Raw genomic sequence first — 13,558 nt, 5'->3', positions numbered from 1 at the left:
CTGTCTCAGAAAATTACAATATTGTGATAAAGTTCTTTGTTTTCTGTAATGCAATTAAAAAAAACAAAAATGTCATACATTCTGGATTCTTTACAAATCAACTGAAATATTGCAAGCCTTTTATTATTTTAATATTGCTGATCATGGCTTACAGAATATTATTAGAATATTCTGATTTTTTGAGATAGGATATTTGAGTTTCAGCCATGATCAGCAATATTAAAATAATAAAAGGCTTGCAATATTTCAGTTGATTTGTAATGAATCCAGAATGTATGACATTTTTGTTTTTGTAATTGCATTACAGAAAATAAAGAACTTTATCACAGTGTTCTAATTTTCTGAGACAGTCCTGTACAGTCTGATCCCAATTTGGTGAAAGACACAGAGTTATAATTTCAGGCACTTTTCAGGCCTTGAAAACACAACATTGAAATTCAAGCACTTTCCAGGATTTCCAGCCCCCCAAAGGAACACCCGGAGAATCCGACCCCCGCCTCCTACAGGGTCTGGTTTAACCAACCCGACCCTGAACGGTTCCTATAGGAGGTAAATGTTGATTTAAAGTCCGTGTTTATCCGGGGTTAGCAGCGCCGTAGCAGCGGTTAAGCCTGATTCATGGTTCCGCGTTACACCGACGCAGACCCTACGCCGTAGGTTCTGCGTCGGTGTAACGCGGTACCATGAATCAGGCTTTAGCAGCCGGTCCGCCCCGGACCCGGGTCAAACACACGGCCCGGTTCACAGCTCTCACCTTATAATACACATCGAACTGTATGTTTTCCGGGAGCGAGCGGATGTCCCTCCGGGCCCGGCTGTAGTTGTCGACCACGGCCGAGATGGCGGTGTTGTACAGCGTCTCTGGGATCCACTCGAGCTCCACCGCGGCCATGTTTGTTTCTGCAGCTCCGGCAGCAGCAGCTCCAGCAGCTCCGCTCTCCCCCCGCTCTCCCCCCGCTCTGCTCCCCTCTCCTACATCCGCCGCCTGGCGGCGACCACAGCCTCTCCCCCGCCCGTCCTCATACAACATCCGCTGTGTAGCAGCACTACAGACAGCTGCGCTATGACCGGTTACTGCTCCGAGTCTAGAACGTGTTTCCAGGTCCCGCCATCCTGTCCCTCATCTGCAGCAGAGCCGCAGCCGACACCAGCCCGACACCCACACCAGCCCCGTCAGCTGCTCCGTCTGCGCCGCGACGTCGACGTGGTGACGTCAGCGTGGCGACGTCGACGCGTTGACGTTTTTTTTTGTCTTTTTTGTATGAAACTTTATTTCGTTTCAGAAAATACAATAAAATTAACCCTTGTACTGTCTTTGGGTCAAAATGACCTAATTCTCATATGCTTCTTTCCTCCTGCTGCTGCTCTCTCCTCTCGTCTCCTTCTTCCCTTCCTCTTTCCTTCCTTCCTTCCTTCCTTCCTTCCTTCCTTCCTTCCTTCCTTCCTTCCTTCCTTCCTTCCTTCCTTCCTTCCTTTTTTTTAACCTTGTCTGCACACATATTAATGATTGATACCATGTAGGTAAAAGCCAAAGGCATATATATGTGCATTATTGCTATATTTAATATATATACATATATACGCCTACATACGCATACACACACATACATAAATGTAAACCCAGTGATTTTTTTTTTTTGGGGTGGGTGGGGGGTGGGGGGTGACATCCACTGCCAATCCAGGAAGCAGGAACACACGGAGACACACGTCAAGCACTGGAAATCTGCAACAAAACCACAAGCAAAACACAAAACCAACAAAACCAACACGGAGCCGACCAAAACACAAGCAGCAATCAACCCAAATCACAGTCTGAGCTAAGCTACCACTAACTAACCCCAAAAACTACAGAGCAAGCATGCAGGTGAACAAGCCAGTGTGTATGTCTATGTGTGTGTGTGTGTGCGTGTATGTATATGATCATGCGTGTGTGTGTGTGTGCATGTGTGTGTGTGTGTGTGTGTGTGTGCGTGCGTATGTGTGTACATGTCTTTGTGGCTATGTGTGTGTGTGTATGTGTGTGTGTATATGTTTGTGTGGCTGTGTATGTGTGTGTATGTGTATGCAGTGGTGTAAAGTAACGAACTACAAGTACTTCGTTATTTTACTTAAGTAAGATTTTTGAGAATTTGTACTTTTATTGATACTTTCATTTTTCTGTACTTTTACTTTTACTTCATTACATTTTCAAGGAAAAAATCGTACTTTTAATCCGCTACATTTAAAATTGGACACGTCGTTACTCGCTACAAATTAAAGAACAGCACAGCGGGGGCTGATTTATGGTTCCGCGTTACACCGGCGCAGAGCTACAGCGTAGGGTACGCGGCGACGCACACCCTACGCCGTAGCCTACGGCGTAAGGTGTGCGTCGATTTAACGGGGAACCATGAGGCGGACGGGAAGGAAGGGGGGCGCGTGAATATACCGAGAATGAGCCGCAGCTCCCGGGAGAGTTGCGCCGCAGAGGCGGGCCGGAAGGCCGGAGGAACCGCCGTCGCGTCGAGTACCGAGGAGGACTGAAGCCTGAATTATGGTTCCGCGTTAAATTGACGCAGAGCCTCGCCGTAGGGTACGTTGGTGTAACGCGGTACCATAAATCAGCCTTGAGCGCCAGCCGACGCGTGTCCATGCGCACCATTCTTTGATTCCACCACTTCTAAGGTGGTTTTGCAATTTAAAAGTTCAAAAGTCTCATCCTTTATCAGCTGGGGTTGCTTAATGTTGTCACTGCATACTACAGGCTGGGGGTGAACCTATCAGCGGGGCCACTGGGGTACAGCAGCAGTGATGAGCAAAGAGAGAAATTAAAATGGGGTAATGGAAACAAACACTAAAGGGGTCAGAATAATATCACCATTATTTAGAGTTGTAAGCAAATTCTTGGATTCTTCATTTCTTTGCAATCCTTTTGAAAATAATTTTGTACTTTGAATTTTGTACTTTGTACTTTGTACTTTTTACTTTTGTACTTAAGTACATTTTAACCCATGTACTTTTTGTACTTTATTATATTTAAGTTGAGGTACTTTTATACTTTTACTTAAGTAATTTTCTTAATGGGTACTTTTTACTTTTACTTAAGTAATTTTCAAGCAGAAAATTTGTACTTTTACTTAAGTACAATATTTTTGTACTTTTTCCACCTCTGTGTGTATGTATACGTATGGGACTGAGTGGCTATATATGTGTGAGTGTGTGTGTGTGTATGAGCGTGTATACAGTGGGGAGAACAAGTATTTGATACACTGCCGATTTTGAAGGTTTTCCCACTTGAAAAGCATGTAGAAGTCTGTAATTTTTATCATAGGTACTCTTCAACTGTGAGTGATGGAATCTAAAAAAAACTCCAGAAAATCACATTGTATGATTTTTAAGTAATTAATTTGCATTTTATTGCATGACATAAGTATTTGATACATCAGAAAAACAGAACTTAATATTTGGTACAGAAACCTTTGTTTGCAATTACAGAGATCAGACGTTTCCTGTAGTTCTTGACCAGGTTTGCACACACTGCAGGGATTTTGGCCCACTCCTCCATACAGATCTTCTCCAGATCCTTCAGGTTTCGGGGCTGTCGCTGGGCAATACGGACTTTCAGCTCCCTCCAAAGATTTTCTATTGGGTTCAGGTCTGGAGACTGGCTAGGCCACTCCAGGACCTTGAAATGCTTCTTACGGAGCCACTCCTTAGTTGCCCTGGCTGTGTGTTTCGGGTCGTTGTCATGCTGGAAGACCCAGCCACGACCCATCTTCAATGCTCTTACTGAGGGAAGGAGGTTGTTGGCCAAGATCTCGCGATACATGGCCCCATCCATCCTCCCCTCAATACGGTGCAGTCGTCCTGTCTGCACCGTATGGGGATGCTTTTCTGCTTTGCAGAAAAGCATCCCCAAAGAATGATGTTTCCACCTCCATGCTTCACGGTTGGGATGGTGTTCTTGGGGTTGTACTCATCCTTCTTCTTCCTCCAAACACGGCGAATGGAGTTTAGACCAAAAAGCTCTATTTCAGTCTCATCAGACCACATGACCTTCTCCCATTCCTCCTCTGGATCATCCAGATGGTCATTGGCAAACTTCAGACGGGCCTTGACATGCACTGGCTTGAGCAGGGGGACCTTGCGTGCGCTGCAGGATTTTAATCCATGACGGCGTAGTGTGTTACTAATGGTTTTCTTTGAGACTGTGGTCCCAGCTCTCTTCAGGTCATTGACCAGGTCCTGCCGTGTAGTTCTGGGCTGATCCCTCACCTTCCTCATGATCATTGATGCCCCACGAGGTGAGATTTTGCATGGAGCCCCAGACCGAGGGAGATTGACCGTCAGCTTGAACTTCTTACATTTTCTAATAATTGCGCCAACAGTTGTTGCCTTCTCACCAAGCTGCTTGCCTGTTGTCCTGTAGCCCATCCCAGCCTTGTGCAGGTCTACAATTTTATCCCTGATGTCCTTACACAGCTCTCTGGTCTTGGCCATTGTGGAGAGGTTGGAGTTTGTTTGATTGAGTGTGTGGACAGGTGTCTTTTATACAGGTAACGAGTTCAAACAGGTGCAGTTAATACAGGTAATGAGTGGAGAACAGGAGGGCTTCTTAAAGAAGAACTAACAGGTCTGTGAGAGCCGGAATTCTTACTGGTTGACAGGTGATCAAATACTTATGTCAGAGTAACTATGATAAAAATTACAGACTTCTACATGCTTTGCAAGTGGGAAAACCTGCAAAATCGGCAGTGTATCAAATACGTGTTCTCCCCACTGTATGTATGAGTGGCTAAATGTAACTGTGTGTGTGTATGCATATGTGTGGCTATGTGTGTATGTATGTGTGCATGCATGAATGTATGAATATGTATACGTGTACGTGAGTGTGTATATTAGGGGTGTAACGATACACTAATCTCACGATACGGTACGATACACGATATTGAGGTCACGATTACGATACAATACGATATTATAGCAGTATTTTTTAACAACCTTGATAGAGGAATATATGACTGGAAAAAATTGTCTTTTATTTGAAAGACACAAAATACAAAACAATGCTGTGCGTTTGAACTATTGTTACAGTTTGTAATGCTTTATAACTGTTTAAGTTTTAAAGAGAAAGCCAGGCCAACCATTTTCCACAAAGTGAACTAAAAGTAAATGTCAGGTTTGCATTATGCATCTTCAGTTTCATATAAGTACAAATATCTTGCCACAAACTGAATAGTTTCTCTCATGTATGATTTGACTTTTTTCTTTTCCAGAAATTTAACAACTAAAATTGAATAAATAAATACAAGTAAATAAATACATACAATTTTACATCATAAAAAAGATTGATTCATGCTCACCTTATAAGTGTAAGAGGAGATTTATTTTTGTTAAGAAGATTATTTTGGTAATTCAGGGTTCATTATTTTATAAATATATTCTTTTTATTCTGTAAATCAGGGACTATAATTACACTAGTCAGTATATCAGTTGTTAGTATGTTTTAGATCGGGCGGAGTGATACAGCACTAGGTGCTGTGTTGATGTTCTGAAATCCTACGCTGTTGAGCGGACATTGAAGTACACGCAAACTCACGCAGAAGTTGTCCCGTGTTTATCCTACTCACGACCCCAAAAAGGTTTAATTTAATAAGGTAAGGCTTAACTCTACACCAGACGTAAATAAGTAAAGGTCCAGAGCTCAAAACAGGACCGCAAAACGGGACTAGTTTCTTCTGAGCGGAGGAAGATTTTGGTTCGCGCCGTCGCGGTCGCGGTCGGATGCGCGTTTCTAGTCAACACAATAGATTAATATTAATAACCCAATATCGCGATACAGGTTGTCACCTCCACGACACGTATTGTGACGTTTTTGTATCGCGAAATTTCGTGGCACGATATATTGTTACACCCCTAGTGTATATGTCTATGTGGCTATGTGTATGTATGTGGGTATGTGTGTGTGTGTGTGTGTGTGTGTGTGTGTGTGTGTGTGTGTGTGTGTGTGTGTGTGTATGTGTGTGTGTGTATGTGTGTGTGTGCGTGTATGTGTGTGTAATAAACCAAACAAAGCTCCACCTGAAGTGTATCTATAGTGGGGGAGTGATGTGGGACCCCCTCCCGACCCTGGTGTTGAGTGCATGTGATTAATGCCATAAAAACAGGGAGGAGGAGGACAAGGTATCAATTTGACACCGACCCCCCCCTCCCGAACTAAATGTCCTTGTCAAATGTATTTAATAAGTGTTGAATGTGCAGTGTCTACAGTGCTGTTAAAACCGTGAGGCGGGGAGGGCCGGCCACCCCGGCGGATACCCCAAAGGTCACGGAGTCCCCATCGACGCAGGGGCATGCGGCCCCCGCACAGTAAGGAAGTTAGGTAACTCTAAACCTCCAAATTCTTTGGATGTTTGCAATGTCTTTAAACTAATACGTGGTGTTTTATTTTTCCACAGAAATTTTGATACATATGAGTCCAATGATTTAAACCAGGAAAGAGGGGGTTTGAATGGTATCATTGAGAAAAAATAATTTACTTTTGGTAAAACCATAATTTTAATGGTGGCAATTCTTCCCATGAGTGAAATGGGGAGAGAGCTCCATCTGGAAAGATCATCTTCTATTTTCTTTAGAAGCTGAACATAATTGAATTTTATTAACTCTGACAGCCTAGGGGAGATGTTTTAGCCTAAATATCTAATGTTCCCTGATAGTAATTGAGTATTGGCTATATTCCTAAAATTGCAGTTAACACACAAAACAGTGGATTTAGACCAATTAATAGAATAGTCAGACAGAGACGAAAATCCCTCTATGAGTGCAATTGTCTGTGATAGTGAAGATCGTGAGTTCTGGAGGAAGAGGAGTACGTCATCCGCATAAAGACTTATTTTGTGCTCTAATACTTTGCATTGTATACCTTTAATATTTTGATTTTGTCTAATGGCTGCTGCTAAAGGTTCAATAAATATTGCAAATAGTGAGGGAGAGAGACGGCAACCCTGTCTAGTGCCTCTTTGCAAGTTAAAACTTGTAGAGATTTGATCATTTGTCCTTACACGTGCCTTGGGAGAGCTGTATAATATTTTTATCCAGTCAATGAAAGATTCGCCAAATCCAAATTTATGTAAAGTTGCCAATAGAAACTTTCATTTTACCCGATCGAATGCTTTTTCAGCGTCTAAGGATATAATAGTAGTTTCCTGTTTATTGATACTCGAATAATCTATAATATTTAATAATCTGCGAATATTAGTAGAGGAATGTCTACCTTTAATGAAGCCTGTTTGATCCGGATGTATAATAGAAGGGGTGACTCTTTTCAGACGTTTGGTAAGAGCCTTGCTAATTATTTCAAGGTCCACATTTATCAATGATATTGGGCGGTAGCTCGATGGGAGCAAGGGATCCTTATCCGGTTTTAATAAAAGACTAATATAAGCAGAATTTTCATATTTCTCCCTACTTATTTTTAATTGATTGGCTAAATATTTCCCTGATCTGTTGGCGTGTGCAAAGTTTTCCAGGCGAAGCCTTTGTACTAAAAACTGTGTTTTTGTGTCAATTATTTTGTTTAATTCTATTTTAGTTTTCCTTACTGTGTAGACTGTGTTGTCTAGGTGAGCAGAAAGTGAGGTGAAAAAAGAGTAAAAAAACGAGGAGTCATCAACATTTGGACCATATACATTAGAAATGGATAAATTCAAGCTTTGAATTTGCAAGACTAAAATTAAATATCTATATCTACCCTCTGAGTCAATGTATGTGTCCTTTACAGTGAAATTTACTCTCTTATTAATAAGAATTTCTACCCCTCTTTGTCTGGAGTTGTAACAGGCTGAGAAAACATGCGGAAACTGTGCCGTGGCCAATGTATCTGTAAGTGTGTTGCTTGTAGTAGGACAATGTCTGCCTGCAGGGTTTTTATCTGATTAAGAAGTTTCCTTCCTTCCTTCCTTCCTTCCTTCCTTCCTTCCTTCCTTCCTTCCTTCCTTCCTTCCTTCCTTCCTTCCTTCCTTCCTTCCTTCCTTCCTTCCTTCCTTCCTTCCTTCTTTTTTCCCTGCCTTCCTTCCTTCCTTCCTTCTTTTTTCCCTGCCTTCCTTCCTTCCTTCCTTCCTTCCTTCCTTCCTTCCTTCCTTCCTTCCTTCCTTCCTTCCTTCCTTCCTTCCTTCCTTCCTTCCTTCCTTCCTTCCTTCCTTCCTTCCTTCCTTCCTTCTATGACTCAAGTAGAAGTAAAAAGTAGTCATCCAAATAATTACTTGAGTAAAAGTAAAAAAGTACTTGGTGAAAAAACTACTCAAGTACTGAGTAACGTCTGATTTATTTTTTTAACAACCATTCAAACAGACAAAAGTACAAAATAATCATCTTCAGGCAAATTCAATCAATAAAATAATAAAATAAATTAAAGTTAATAAAAAATAGCTTAAATTAAAATAAGCTTAAAATAAATTCAAGTACTTTAATAAATAATAAAATAACAGAATAAATAAATAAATTAAGCACAAGTAGCACAAAATTTCCAGCCTTTGTACTTTTCTTTTTTAACCAGTCGGAACTAGAACAAGCCCATGAACTCATAGAAACTCTGTGTGTGTTTGAGTCTGGGAATGTAATGGGAATTTGAGTCTAGAGCAGTAAATGTGCTTGGAGTTCAGCAGGATTGGTTCAGCCACCTGAAACATGAGTTTCAGGTTGTGCACATTGTGTCTGATGTTCCAATAAATGTGTTTAAACAATTGTGAAAAACTGTAATGTCCTTACGAGAAAATGTTATGATACTGTGTTATTGTATGGAGGATATGTGCAAGTATGAATGGGCAATAACTCACATTTTTTAAGATTTAAAGATAGCCCTGAAGCTTTAGAAAAGATAGATATATTACTAAGAGCTTTCTCAACCATATATTTATCTTTTAAGAAGATGGCTGTGTCGTCCGCAAACTGACTTATTTTAAATTCCTTACTAAGGATAGTAATACCTTCTAATTCAGGATTGTTTTTAATGAGCAATGTTAAAAGATGTGTGGTTAAAATGAACAATTTTGGGGAGATTGGACAACCTTGTCTTATACCACGTAACATTTTGAACCGCGGGGTCATACCAGGGTTCAAGGAAACAGAACTATAAATGTCGGTATAAAACATCTTTATAATATTACAAAATTTTGGACCAAAACCTATAAAGTGTAACACCTCTAAAAGAAAACAATGTTCAACAGTGTCAAAAGCCTTATAAAAATCTAGAAATAATATCAAACTATCATCATCAATCAGCTCTTTGTAGTCGAGCATATCTAGTATTAACCTGGTATGACTGTGTATACTTCTACCTTTTATAAAGGCTGATTGACATTCATCTACTATTTGCTTTAAACCCTCATTTAATCTGTTTGCATAAACATGTGCCAATAATTTATAATCGTTACAAAATAAAGTTATTGGTCTCCAATTATCCAATAAAAGTATATTTTTGTTGGGTTTAGGGATTAGGGAGATAAGGCCCTGTTTCATTGTGGGAGAAAGATTGTTGGATGAAATGCATTCCGTGAGGGCATTGTACAGTATCTCTCTAACATCTTTCCAAAATTTTTTATAAAATTCAACAGTTAGACCATCCAGTCCTGACTTCCCGTTTGCCATCTGCATAACTGCTCTATCTAATTCTTGTATTTCAAGTTTATCCTCCATATAATTTTTGAAGTCATCATCCATTATCTTATTTTGTTCTCTAATCATATCTAGAAACTGATGGCAACATTCATTAGAAAAATGGGATTTATACAAATTACTATAAAAGAGTTTAATGTCCTCATTCACTTGGTCTTGATCTTCATTAATCACATCATTGATAAGCAACCTATGAATTTTCTTCTTTGTCTGTCTCTGTTTTTCCAAATTAAAGAAATAAGATGAGTTTTTTTCTCCTTCCTCAATCCAACGAGCTCTAGAACAAATGTATGCTCCCTTTGATTTTTCCAAATACATATTATCTAATTGAGATTGAAGACTGTTCAATTCAACTTGTTCTTCCATCGTTAAATCTGTTTTACAACAGTTTGTTGAGTTCACTTGTAATATTTTACTGTTTCTGTCTCCTCATTTTGGAGGACACTTTACCTGTCTCAATTGCAATTTGTTTAGTTTTAAATTTAAACCACTCCCACTTACTTGAAGCCGACATTTCCAGTACATTAATTTCATCAATAAGCTGCTTAATCTTACAACAGAAACCTGTATTTTGCAAAAGAACATTATTGAATTTCCAAATAGAATTATGAATATAACCACTTTTCGATAGAGAGAGGCACAGCAAAATAACACAATGATCAGTTAAAGGTGATGCTGAGATTTCACACCTGGAGACATCGTTAATTAAATTATTTGAAATTAGCCAATAATCTTGTAGCAGTGTGAGTGCCACGGGGCCCGACCGACAGGATGGAGAGACACGGAGTTTCGTGCAGAACCCTGTTTTATTCGTTAAATCACCAACATGTGCACAAGCATCACACCAGACAGCTCCTCCGACCACCACGCTGCTGTCCAGCTCCCTTATAAGGCAGGCAGGGTGGAGAGAACCATCCACTCAGGTTGATGGGACACAGGTGCGTGTTCCATCCACCTCTCCACCCTGCCACACACCCCCAACGCCAACCTCGAGCCAGGGTCTGTCCGTCCGGCCGAGCCTACTCCCCCCCCGCCCCCTCGGAGCGGGAGAGGAAGCCCGGAACCCTCCGGGCCTTCCTGGTCGGGGGGTCGTCCCCGGCGTCGGCCTGACCAGCGGAAGGGTCGCGGGGGTCGCCCCCAGCGTCGGCCCGCCCGCCGTGGAAGATGCTCTCGGGGCCGGGCCCATGGTGGCCTCGGGCCACACGGTGCGTCCACGACCGCGTCCCTCGCAGCGCAGCCCCGCTCTGGAGCTGGTGCGTCCCGGACCACGCCCTCCTTGGTGACGCAGCCCTGCGCCAGCTGCCGGTCCGCCTCCGGGACCGCCTCCTCCTCGGTGACGCAGCCCTGCGCCAGCTGCCGGTCCGCCTCCAGGACCGCCTCTTCCCCCACACTCCGCTCCGGCCGCTGGTCCGGCTCCGTCTCCGCAGCCGCCTCCCCCGCCAACTCCCCCTCCGTCTCCGTCGCCGACTCCGTCCCAGGAGCCGTCGCCTGGTGGCCCGCAGCTTCTGCCTCGCGGCCCCTAAGCTGCGGCGCTGCCAGCGCTGCCGCGGCGAACCTCAGACGGGGTGCAGGGGTGGGTCGCTCCGCGGGTCCCGCCGCCTCGGGAGCCGTCGCTTGGCGGCCCGCAGCTTCTCCGACCCGGCCTGTCAGCTGCGGCGCCGCCAGCTCCTCCCACGCTGCTGGCGCAGGGCTGGGTCTCCCCGCGGCCACGAGCGCCTCCATTGCGGCCAGCTGCCGCTCGCCCTGGTCGCGGAACATGGCCGTCATGCCCGCCATGGCCTGGGCGAGCGCGTCCAGGGCCCGCTCCATGCCTCTCTCGCCCACCCTTCGAGGCCCCACGTTGGGCGCCAGATGTAGCAGTGTGAGTGCCACGGGCCCCGACCGACAGGATGGAGAGACACGGAGTTTCGTGCAGAACCCTGTTTTATTCGTTAAATCACCAACATGTGCACAAGCATCACACCAGACAGCTCCTCACGACCACCCCGCTGCTGTCCAGCTCCCTTATAAGGCAGGCAGGGTGGAGAGAACCATCCACTCAGGTTGATGGGACACAGGTGCGTGTTCCATCCACCTCTCCACCCTGCCACAAATCTATTCTTGAGCACTGACCATTATTAGATGCATTAAACCAAGAATACTGAGTGGTAGTAGGATTTTTCATTCTCCAGTAGTCAGTTAAGTTGGTTTTAGAAATAAATTCTAATATTATATCATTATAGTTATGAACCTGACTCCTTGATGGGAGACGATCCAACCAAAGATCTGGTGCCAAATTAAAATCTCCTCCAACTATTATTTTGTCAGTTGCATACAACACTTTCCATTCTTCTATCAGATTACTCAGATCCAAAAATAAATTTTTGTTGTGCACAGTTTGGTTATACCCATACACACATACCACAACGTAACTTACATCATAGATCTCTATAGCCACTATTAGCCAGTGTCCCTTTAAATCACTTTTATGGTCTAAAACCTTTCCTGAAAATGTATTGAACAAAATCATAACACCTGCAGAATGTGATGTTCCATGACTAAAGAAAACAGAGTCACCCCATTGTAATTTCCAAAATGTTGTGTCTGCCTCAACTGAATGACTTTCTTGCAACAAAATAATATTAGCCTTATGCTCCTTACAGAAAAGAAAAATAGCTTTACGCTTTACATTATCTCTCAACCCCCTAACATTTAAAGATAGAAAAGACAACATATGAACCTAGCAAATAGACTGAAGAAAAGCGCAATAACCTAGTGATGCGCAGGAATGAGCAAACACAGTCCTTAACCTTCATATACAGTGCAATAACCCTTTAAACATAAAAAAACGAGGAACACAATAAAAAAAAACACAACCATTTCAGAGTACCTACTCAGAGCACAGAAGCCATGACAACATATTTATTCCGGGTCCACTCTTTTGTTGTCAATGAGCGCATATCCTTCCTTCAGGAAAGCTCTTTTGCCTCTTCTTCTTGCGTCCTGCACCAGCGGCCACAGTTTGTTGCGAGCCTCCCGGTCCTCCTTTGAAAGATCTTCACGGAACCGAATGTGCATTTTCCTGCAAACCCTCGCCTCTCTTGACTTTTTCCAAACTTCGTCTCGAACAGTTCTCATGCCAAATTGAATTATGATGGCCCGAGGATTACCGTTTGAATCGGCAGGGTTTGGCTTCCTTCCCAGACGATGAACATTATCCACAGACTGACGCAGCCACTCCACCGACAGTGGCACAACTCTCGTAAGTATGCCAAGGACAATCTCTCTGGTGTCTTCTCCATCCTTCTCCGGCAGACCAGTCAACCTCAGGTTCCATCTTCGCTTGTAGTGGGCTTGCTCCGCGCATGCATCTTTCAGCTGACTGTTTTCTTTTTGGAGATGACTTACTTTTTTTTGAAGCACAACGATCTCCTCTTTATTTTCCCTTGTTGCCGTCGTATTGGCTTCGATGCGCCTGTCAAAACTTTTCAAAAGTTCAGTCTGTTCGTCCATCTTGCAGGTCAAAGCCTGTACAGCCTGGAGAATTGCAGTACTGACACTTTCATCTTCCTTCTTGTCTTGTCGTTTCAACTTCTTTGACTTGGGGCTTTTTACTGGCGTGTGGAACAAGTGAATTTTTTGTTCCTTGGGAGTCGATTCATCTATTTCAATCTCCTCGATATCTCCATCCTCTCCTGTCTCATCACGGACAGCCCGCAGGTCGTAATCATGATCCGTCATGTTGCCAGCAGGTCGTCTCAAAAGTTGCAAAATATACCTTGTTTGATGTTTCTTATTAACTATTTAGGTACTAAATGTTCTAGTTGTGTGTCTTTCGGGTTATTACAAACAAATTCACATTTTAAGGACTTAAAATTAAAAGTTCGGCGAGAGCCTGCATTTATGCTGCCACTCACTCCGCCATCTT

At 43.1% G+C, this 13,558-nt stretch overlaps 1 protein-coding gene across 1 annotated transcript in view; it reads right to left on the bottom strand.

Moving 5' to 3' along the window:
- appbp2 (amyloid beta precursor protein (cytoplasmic tail) binding protein 2) overlaps nucleotides 1-1,178 on the bottom strand; it is a 29,638-nt gene extending 28,460 nt beyond the window's left edge. The window contains exon 1 of the mRNA XM_061718655.1: nucleotides 755-1,178. Within this exon, the coding sequence (XP_061574639.1) occupies nucleotides 755-1,030 (276 nt within the window). The 5' untranslated portion in view covers nucleotides 1,031-1,178. The remainder of the gene's footprint in view (nucleotides 1-754) is intronic.
- Between the last annotated feature and the right edge of the window lie 12,380 nt (nucleotides 1,179-13,558).

Source organism: Cololabis saira, chromosome 4 (genome assembly GCF_033807715.1).
Source record: "Cololabis saira isolate AMF1-May2022 chromosome 4, fColSai1.1, whole genome shotgun sequence".
In the NCBI taxonomy this organism is placed as follows: domain Eukaryota; kingdom Metazoa; phylum Chordata; class Actinopteri; order Beloniformes; family Belonidae; genus Cololabis; species Cololabis saira.
The sequence above is the reverse complement of the archived record's forward strand: the minus strand, read 5'-3'. Positions and strand labels throughout refer to the sequence as shown.